Consider the following 10959-nt stretch of genomic DNA (forward strand, 5'->3'; position numbering starts at 1 on the left):
GCTTCTCTTTTTCATTTCACTGACCCAGTCCTTCCAGATATTACAACAATACAAAGAGTGATCAATAGGGCATCTTACAAGTAATATCTTTGCCTCAAGAATATCTTGAGATAATCAACTCTTTTAACACCCTGCTTCTTAGCCAATGATCAAACGAGTCAGTCAGTCACCTAGCCGGCCTGCAAGTGATAAGCAATTCAAAAAACAACAACTACAACAACAAGAAACGTTTAAAATCAATTTTAAAGTCATTTATAAAATTAAGAAAAATTTCAAAAATAACAACTACAACAATGACCAAGAAACATAATAAAAATTCCAAAAATGATCTTTACGATTAGGAGAACAAATTAAAGCAAACAGCAACATTAATATATACGAACAAATACATTGCATTGATATATGAAGACACGTGTCTTAAAAGGTCCACCGTTAAAACAAACGACTACAAGTGAGACTACGATTAAAAAATTGTTTAACGTTAATACATTTACACTAACACCAATACTTAAGAACATATAACTGATATGTATGTGTTACCAACTGTTTGTATTCTATGGATAAATTAAGAAAACAGTTTGATATTTAAGACAAAGTCGAAAATGAAAACCAATAACAAAATACAAAGAAAACGTTTAAAGATGCTTAAGTGGTTTTAACACTTTTTTACACTTTATTCATTTTTATTTTCTTTGTTAATTTTAATGGCGTTAAAACATTTTAAATAGTTTTGACTGTTATATATTTTTTTTTCAACAACAACTCTGCAGACAAGTGTTTAAATTTTGTTAAATTTGTCTATAGGTATCGGATTTTTTTTTTTTCTGAAATTTTTTTTATTGGACACACTCTCGTTTTAATTTAAATTGCTTTTTAATAAGATACCATTTTATAGTTTTGTATACTCTACTTTTTTTTCGTTGTTGTTAAGAGTTTATGGCAATTCCCATTTTATCTTTAAATTAAAAAAATATGTAGTAATAATTAAATTTATACTGTCATTTTTATGATCAGTTTTTTTTTCGGAGAAGACTAATTTGTATGACATAAGTGGAGATTATCAAGGTGCGAAGTAGTTCAAGATTATTATGGGGGAAAAAGGCAATTCATTCTTTCGCATGAATTGGTTCTGTAGAGGACGTCTGAAGTGTGAGCTATAAAGATTACTGATATTTAGGTGTATACTAAGTATTTATTAATGGAAAAGTTTTCATCTAAATAATGGCTGTCCGTCGGTCCGTATCTTGTTTACAACCTGTAACTTTAGTAGACAGACGGACGTTTAAAATACCAAAACATTTAACAAAATATCGTTTGAAAAATGAATTTCCAAAAATTTTTATTATTAAATCAAAATTTCTAATATTTAAAAATGGCTGCTAATAGCCCATCCGAAAGGTATCTAAAATTCGTTTAAAACTTCATTCGTTTAAAACTCCCCGTTTATGTTTTCCTTTTGATTAATATTGTGTTAAAAAAGTAATTTTAAAATTAATTTTAAACATTTTATTGGTTTTTCCCCTCTTGACCAACAAAAAACAAATCATGTTAACTCTAAGTGTTGTATTATGTATTTTTATTTTAAAACAAGATCATAAAATACAAGATATTTTTGAAACAAAACACTTTTAACCAGAAAACAAATAAAAAAATGTCATTTAAAAACAATTAACTAATTAAGGGTACAATGTCTGGAAATTGATTGAAATGAAATTTTTGTCACAATCAAAATGTAGATTTTTTTAATTTCTTAAATCAATTAAATTAACAATTTTATTACTCACCTCAAAACGCAAGCAAAGACATTAGTATTAAGTTATTAATTATGAAAGCCACTTTATTAAATATTCATTTATTAAATTTATTTTAATTCAAAGAAAACAATAAATTATTTATATTGATGATATAATGACGAAAATTATTAAATATGAAAATATTAAAAAACCGTAAATATAATGGTATATTTATTAACCAAATTTTGGTTGTAATAAATTTGCAATATTATTTTAAATTGATTATTATCGTAAATTTTAATTGCATGAGAAATTAATTTAAAAGATGTGAGTAAAAAAATATGATATGACAGTTGACAGACGAGAAATTTGCAAAACGTATACAAAATCTTTACCTTTTTGTTGTGTGTTAATGACTTTGTAAAAGTGTTAGAAATGATTCCGAAGTAGAGTTAAATGTCAGTCGTAAACCTCCAGAAGTAAATCACCCCTATTGCGAATACAATTTTACTTCTAATACATAAACATTTCTCTTCATTCGCACTTTTTATACCCTTCACCTTATATGTATGTATGTATAAGTTTGTGATTCCATTTGTAATTTCTATAATATAATATTTCGACCCTATAAATATATACATATAATCTGGATGCTTATAGATAGCGAGTCGATTAAGCCATGCCCAACTGTCTGTCCGTTTGTCTGTCTGTCCTTTTTTAGCTTCGAGATCCAAATCTTTTCAATAATACTGTCAGACATAATTTCCAGAAGTTTCCTATTTACAATCAGTAAAATTCTTCCATACAAAAATCCCAGACAACCTCTAAAATTTCATCAAAAAAGACTAGTTTTTGTATGCTTTGATAAAAAAGCAAAAACAACAGTGCTAATTGGAATAAAAACGTATGTTTGGGTGCGTTTTGGTTTCTTTGCTTTGTGGAATTTGTTTTTTTTTTTTTTTTTTTTTTTGATTCGTTTAGCGATCTTGTTGTTGTTGTTTGTTTTTGCTATTGCTAAAATAAAATTAATCTTTTTTTAAACACACTATGGAGAAGGGTATACATATAAAATTCGTCAAAGACTTCTTACTTCATACTTTAAGAGATTTTCTGTAGTAATTTTTTCCATTGAATTATGTTAATAAAAGTGTTACGAAAAAAGGAATATTGACAGGACGATGTCCGTCATTCTGTTGTTGAAAGGATTTTATTTAGGGTCCCAAAAATGATCAAAAATACTTGACTTTAAAAGGGGCAATATAACCTAGTACTCAACTAGAACTGAACTAAGTAGAACTGAATTAGAACTGAACTAGAACTGAACTAGAACTGAACTAGAACTTAACTAGAACTTAACTAGAACTGAACTAGAACTGAACTAGAACTGAACTAGAACTGAACTAGAACTAAACTAGAACTGAACTAGATCTGAACTAGAACTGAACTAGAACTGAACTAGAACTGAACTAAAACTGAACTAGAACTGAACTAGAACTGAACTAGAACTGAACTAGAACTGAACTAGAACTGAACTAGAACTGAACTAGAACTGAACTAGAACTGAACTAGAACTGAACTAGAACTGAACTAGAACTGAACTAGAACTGAACTAGAACTGAACTAGAACTGAACTAGAACTGAACTAGAACTGAACTAGAACTGAACTAGAACTGAACTAGAACTGAACTAGAACTGAACTAGAACTGAACTAGAACTGAACTAGAACTGAACTAGAACTGAACTAGAACTGAACTAGAACTGAACTAGAACTAGAACTGAACTAGAACTGAACTAGAACTGAACTAGAACTGAACTAGAACTGAACTAGAACTGAACTAGAACTGAACTAGAACTGAACTAGAACTGAACTAGAACTGAACTAGAACTGAACTAGAACTAGAACTGAACTAGAACTGAGGATTCTATTAGGGTCCCAAAAATGATCAAAAATACTTGACTTTAAAAGGGGCAATATAACCTAGTACTCAACTAGAACTGAACTAAGTAGAACTGAATTAGAACTGAACTAGAACTTAACTAGAACTGAACTAGAACTGAACTAGAACTGAACTAGAACTAAACTAGAACTGAACTAGATCTGAACTAGAACTGAACTAGAACTGAACTAGAACTGAACTAGAACTGAACTAGAACTGAACTAGAACTGAACTAGAACTGAACTAGAACTGAACTAGAACTGAACTAGAACTTAACTAGAACTGAACTAGAACTGAACTAGAACTGAACTAGAACTGAACTAGAACTGAACTAACTAGAACTGACTAGAACTGAACTAGAACTGAACTAGAACTGAACTAGAACTGAACTAGAACTGAACTAGAACTGAACTAGAACTGAACTAGAACTGAACTAGAACTGAACTAGAACTGAACTAGAACTGAACTAGAACTGAACTAGAACTGAACTAGAACTGAACTAGAACTGACTAGAACTAAACTAGAACTGAACTAGAACTGAACTAGAACTGAACTAGAACTGAACTAGAACTGAACTAGAACTGAACTAGAACTGAACTAGAACTGAACTAGAACTGAACTAGAACTGAACTAGAACTGAACTAGAACTGAACTAGAACTGAACTAGAACTGAACTAGAACTGAACTAGAACTGAACTAGAACTGAACTAGAACTGAACTAGAACTGAACTAGAACTGAACTAGAACAGGTGAAAAATTTTATTTTTAGTAAAAAATTTAATTTTAGTGAAAAATTTAATTTTTAGTGAAAAATCATATTTTTAGTGAAAAATCATATTTCTGTTAAAAATTAGTAAAAAATCGTAATAATCAGTCCAAAAATTATAAATTGGCACAAAAATTAACAAAGTTTCTCTCAACTTACTTCCAATTGTTAATATTAACTTTTGATTTAGATAAATCATAATTAAAAAGCAATTTACCTTTTTTCTTCGCATATATTATTAAAAAAGCTTTTTAGTTTATAAATTATTTTTCAATTTTATTTAAAATTAACACTGATTTTTTAGTATATATTTACAAATTTTATATTAAGTATTAAAAACAATAATGAGATCCATAGCCACTGGAATAAGACCAAAATCTGTAAAATAAAAAGAATAAAAATTATTTTAATTAATTAAATCAAAATATTAGAAACAATCCCAAATAAAAAAATATTTTCATAAATATTTTATTTCATACTTTCATGTTTTAAATAGTACCCACCTTTAAAACGATTCTGGTATCTTTGGTTTAAAACTTCGAAGTTTCCCTTTTCATTTTACACAACAACTCTGCCAAATTTAACACACAACAAGGCACTGAGAGCAATCAATTAACAGCTAAAAAGCTGAGGGTTCTGGAAATTAAAAAATAAATTAAAAATTGTTCTAAAGAACAGCTTTTAATAGAACCCACCTTAACTATAGCAATTGCTGAAGAACCCTTTTCAACGCCCCATAAATATTTTATGTCACGGTGCTTTTTCAATATTAGGTGTTTCTTAAATACAGGTTCATCATCTTCTTCATCATCATAGTTGTCATTGTGTAGGTATTTGTCGTTATTACTATCAGGGTCATCAACTCAAACTTCTATAGCATCATCTTCATCATCAGCCTCATTATCGCTGTGTTCTAAAACGTTCACTGCCGCTGCTGCTGCTGCTATTGTATTCGTTTTATTCTCTAAACGTTCTGGCGGACTGCCCGGATTCAATTGCGGACTAGATGAACGATCTATAATTTCAACACTTTTACGATTTTCATCGACATCATTATCCTCACTACGTGTGGGACTTTTATTGTGAAGACTAGAATTGGTGGAGGGTGAATTTGTGGAACCAAACGCTTGTGTAGCCGTTTGATAATAGTTACTTAACGAAGATAAAGAATTGGAAGCACTTAGATGCGACATGGGTGTGGGTGCTACTGGCATTGTAGACAATCCTGATGCTGGCATGGGTGGTATGGAAGGATACATGCGATAGGAAAGAGGTTTCTGCAGTACAGCTGCTGCTGCCGCTTGTCTGTAGTAGAGATCTATGGGTGAACTGGGTGATATGTGGGGTGAAGCTTGAGGGTGTCCATAGGGCCAAGATGTTAGATAGGGTGAGCCACCACCATAGAGACGTTGAAAGGCAGCATAGTTGCCAGCTTCGGCTAGAAGTTCTAGGCCCACAGCTGTTTGCCGTTTCCATTTGGTTCTGAAAATTGAAAATAAGAAAAAATTATAATTAATTTGATACTAAACTAAATATAGAAAAATTTGATATATTCTCTCGATTTCAATTTTCAATTCTTTATGTATTTATAATTTTTTTTTTTTTCTTTATTGCAGGTAAGATACCGAAACGATATGAAATATATGAAACTAAAGGTATTTATAAATTATCATAGTTTTATTAATGTTTTCCCCCCAAAAACTAAACATTTGTCACTTTAAATAACTCAACACCCACTCTTCTGCTTTAAAATTTTACAAATTTGTTTCTTTAAAGGGTTAAAATGTTTCAATTTATTAAATCAAACAAGATTTATTGCGTATTTTGTTACTTCGAAAAAAATAAACAAGTTTGTGTCTTAAATCTTTTGTTTTTTTTTCTTAAACATTGAAATGCAAAACACCCTGATATTTTGATTTAAATTAATTTTTGTTTATATATTTTGATTAATTAAAAAAATACACATTTTAACAAATTAACACAAGATAGCACAATAAGGAATTTTAATTATATTTTTAATTTAAATATTAAAATATTGTCAAACAAAAAAATTTCTTCTTCAACTCAAAAAAAATAAATAAATAAAAATAATTAAAACTACTAGACAGGTTTCTATTTAGAGACAGTCGCCTAGTTAATGAAATTTAGGCGCCTGTTAAAATTAAACTAAATTATCTTAAAATCAGCAAGAGTTAGAAAAAATAAATTTGCTTATAAACAAATTTTTTTTTGCCAGATTATCATTAACCCTAAAACTAAGCCTTCAAATAGTTTGATTATTTTGCAAATATCACTGCTATTACTTCAGCAACAAGTTAATAGGATTAACTAAAAACTCTAAACAAATTGGAAAGAAAAGATACAACCAACCAATTATGTAGTAAAATTTATAAGAAAAGAAACTGCAGCAAAAAAGACACAGCATGCCACAAACCAACAGCACACAAAAAAGGCGATTCACAAAGTAGCAGCAGGACATTTGTTGAACATATAAAATACTTGCAACTTTAGGCACAGCCTCAATGTGGCGGTAGTAGTCCTACTCGACCGTCTACAGCAATAAACAATGCAACAGCATTTAGAGACAATAAAATGCCAGTAGGCGTTTAACAAAACAATTAACTGACAAATAAAAACAAAAACACACTTCAAGAAAATATTCTACTTTAAGCTTAAAAAAAGGAGAATATTAACTTCCATCAATGACTTTACAAAATTTACCTGGTTCTCAAAATTTGCTTCTAAAAAAAGTAACTTAAATTTCAGTCATTTGGTTGTTGTTTTTTATAAAGACGCATACAATATACTACTCGTTTCTCTTTTTAATGATTAATGATTGAAAAATTACTGCATTGACTTGTGCATTAGCTTCAAATGAACTAAACTGATGCTGCTCTAACAGCCAAAAAACATTGTTTTTTTTGTATTTAAATTGCCACAGTGGCCAAATGTGTTTAAGCAGCGCCTGTCACTTTTTATACTTAATGATGTAAATTTCTTTTGAATATTTCCGTTTTATCTATTTTCAAATAATAAAAAAGTCCCATAACGAATTTCTTTATTAAAAAACCGTTTTGAAAAACCAAAACGAATTTTAAAGTGTGTGTCTCTGTTCAGAAACTGCGTTTTGTGGCAATTGTCACTATTTGAATTGTTTTTGTTGTGTTAGTTGCCTCAAGGGTGGTGGCAGTTCGTAATGATTGTGCTTATTTTCTTTGTAAAATGTAATTTACTACATTTATTCATAATCAATTTGAATAAGTTTTTTTTACTACTCACAAAATGTGCTGTAACAAATTTGATTAGAATTTCAACATTCTATTTAGAAATTGGAGAGTGAAGGTGGGAAAAATGTTAATAGAAGGAAGGAATCTTAAGAATTTTTTTAGTTGATTTGTATTAGTGGAGTATGACTCCATTCTTTGTCCAGAGAATCTTAATTCTATCTAGTTCTAGTTCTGTTCTAGTTCAGTTCTAGTTCAGTTCTAGTTCAGTTCTAGTTCAGTTCTAGTTCAGTTCTAGTTCAGTTCTAGTTCAGTTCTAGTTCAGTTCTAGTTCAGTTCTAGTTCAGTTCTAGTTCAGTTCTAGTTCAGTTCTAGTTCAGTTCTAGTTCAGTTCTAGTTCAGTTCTAGTTCAGTTCTAGTTCAGTTCTAGTTCAGTTCTAGTTCAGTTCTAGTTCAGTTCTAGTTCAGTTCTAGTTCAGTTCTAGTTCAGTTCTAGTTCAGTTCTAGTTCAGTTCTAGTTCAGTTCTAGTTCAGTTCTAGTTCAGTTCTAGTTCAGTTCTAGTTCAGTTCTACTTCAGTTCTAGTTCAGTCTAGTTCAGTTCTAGTTCAGTTCTAGTTCAGTTCTAGTTCAGTTCTAGTTCAGTTCTAGTTCAGTTCTAGTTCAGTTCTAGTTCAGTTCTAGTTCAGTTCTAGTTCAGTTCTAGTTCAGTTCTAGTTCAGTTCTAGTTCAGTTCTAGTTCAGTTCTAGTTCAGTTCTAGTTCAGTTCTAGTTCAGTTCTAGTTCAGTTCTAGTTCAGTTCTAGTTCAGTTCTAGTTCAGTTCTAGTTCAGTTCTAGTTCAGTTCTAGTTCAGTTCTAGTTCAGTTCTAGTTCAGTTCTAGTTCAGTTCTAGTTCAGTTCTAGTTCAGTTCTAGTTCAGTTCTAGTTCAGTTCTAGTTCAGTTCTAGTTCAGTTCTAGTTCAGTTCTAGTTCAGTTCTAGTTCAGTTCTAGTTCAGTTCTAGTTCAGTTCTAGTTCAGTTCTAGTTCAGTTCTAGTTCAGTTCTAGTTCAGTTCTAGTTCAGTTCTAGTTCAGTTCTAGTTCAGTTCTAGTTCAGTTCTAGTTCAGTTCTAGTTCAGTTCTAGTTCAGTTCTAGTTCAGTTCTAGTTCAGTTCTAGTTCAGTTCTAGTTCAGTTCTAGTTCAGTTCTAGTTTTTTTTTTAGTTCAGTTCTAGTTCGTTCTGTTTCTAGTTCAGTTCTAGTTCAGTTCTAGTTCAGTTCTAGTTCAGTTCTAGTTCAGTTCTAGTTCAGTTCTAGTTCAGTTCTAGTTCAGTTCTAGTTCAGTTCTAGTTCAGTTCTAGTTCAGTTCTAGTTCAGTTCTAGTTCAGTTCTAGTTCAGTTCTAGTTCAGTTCTAGTTCAGTTCTAGTTCAGTTCTAGTTCAGTTCTAGTTCAGTTCTAGTTCAGTTCTAGTTCAGTTCTAGTTCAGTTCTAGTTCAGTTCTAGTTCAGTTCTAGTTCAGTTCTAGTTCAGTTCTAGTTCAGTTCTAGTTCAGTTCTAGTTCAGTTCTAGTTCAGTTCTAGTTCAGTTCTAGTTCAGTTCTAGTTCAGTTCTAGTTCAGTTCTAGTTCAGTTCTAGTTCAGTTCTAGTTCAGTTCTAGTTCAGTTCTAGTTCAGTTCTAGTTCAGTTCTAGTTCAGTTCTAGTTCAGTTCTAGTTCAGTTCTAGTTCAGTTCTAGTTCAGTTCTAGTTCAGTTCTAGTTCAGTTCTAGTTCAGTTCTAGTTCAGTTCTAGTTCAGTTCTAGTTCAGTTCTAGTTCAGTTCTAGTTCAGTTCTAGTTCAGTTCTAGTTCAGTTCTAGTTCAGTTCTAGTAGTTCTAGTTCAGTTCTAGTTCTAGTTCAGTTCTAGTTCAGTTTTAGTTCAGTCCTAGTTCAGTTCTAGTTCAATTCTAGTTCAGTTCTAGTTCAGTTCTAGTTCAATTCTAGTTCAGTTCTAGTTCAATTCTAGTTTAGTTCAGTTCTAGTTTAGTTCCAGTTCAGTTCTAGTTCAGTTTTAGTTTTTCTTGTAATTTTAAATTCTATTTAAAATCCTTCATTTACTTTCACTACCTGTGTGACATTTTTAAAGTTTAGAGTAATTAAAATGCTATAATTTTTCTTTAAATATTAATGTGCATTTAAAGAGACGAGATTATAAAATCGGAAAAAGTTGCTACATTAAACAAATGATACCAGTTAAAAATAAATATTTATAGATTATTTTTCCATATAATTAAAACAAAGAAACATTATAAACATTTAAAAAAAACTGGATCATAATGCAAATTAAATAACTTAATTAACTTTTTGAATGTTTTCAAATAAACAGATATTTTTAATGGGCGAAAATTTTATAGCCAAACATTTTTATGGCTCAACATAAAAACACATAAAATATTATTTTTGATGTGATTTAAAAAACAATAGATTTAAGACACAAACATGATGTTAAACGAAAAATGTAATAAGATTATGATTGAACTAGAAATAAATATGTTAGATTTAGTTAAAATAGTTTATAATCATAATTTGTTAAAATAACGAAGGAATCAACATATTTAAAGAATTTTATTAAAAATAAGTTAAATATTTGTATTAAGGAAAAAACTGGCTTTAAGTTGTCATCTTCCTTTTTAATCTTTATAGCTTTTGCAACATAATTAAAACTGAAATGTTGTTACATTTCAACACTTCTACCTAAATTAATATTCTTTTTCACCCCTCTATCTCTACATAATCCCCTTATTTGTTACATACCTTCGATTTTGATACCATGTCTTGACTTGACAATCACTCAATTCCAATTTATTCGCCAATTCCATACGATCCTGTACGCTCAAATATTTTTGACGTTCAAATGATTTTTCCAATGTCTGCAATTGATGATCGGTGAAGGCAGTTCGTGCCTTGCGTTGTTTCTTCGATAAACCCATTAGATTGTCACTACTTTTAATGCTGTGACCATCATCATCTTTGGCACCTGCAAAATTTAAATCAGAGAAAAATATTTGCTGTTAAAATAACACTCTTTTTTTAAGCGGATATTTTGTGTTTTGTATAAAAGTTAGTTTTTTTTTTTCATCTTCATAGCTGTTGCAGATTTCTGTCATGATCATTTATGGTTTGTTTTGTGGTTTTATTATTCGCCTGTTTTTCAATGTATTTTCTTGTTTTAGTTTAAAAATTTTCTTGCTCGCATGGTATTATTATTTTTGCTTTTTTTGTTGCAATTTAAATCTTTAAATGTTTGCAAAGTTGTTCGAAGTAGTCTTGCCTGGCTTTACTACAA

At 30.0% G+C, this 10959-nt stretch overlaps 1 protein-coding gene across 1 annotated transcript; it reads right to left on the bottom strand.

The window, feature by feature from the left end:
* Positions 1-4691: 4691 nt before the first annotated feature.
* Positions 4692-10650, bottom strand: LOC119614669 (homeobox protein B-H1-like; the record flags this gene model as incomplete). Its single annotated transcript, XM_037970785.1, has 4 exons — positions 4692-4814; positions 4940-5072; positions 5132-5918; positions 10428-10650. Coding segments are annotated over 2 exons (842 nt in total), but the record flags the coding sequence as incomplete, so codon positions are not given.
* Between the last annotated feature and the right edge of the window lie 309 nt (positions 10651-10959).

Source organism: Lucilia sericata, unplaced genomic scaffold (genome assembly GCF_015586225.1).
Source record: "Lucilia sericata isolate MDLA Ls3-8-SP2 unplaced genomic scaffold, ASM1558622v1 Contig003234F_arrow, whole genome shotgun sequence".
Classification (NCBI taxonomy): Eukaryota; Metazoa; Arthropoda; class Insecta; order Diptera; family Calliphoridae; genus Lucilia; species Lucilia sericata.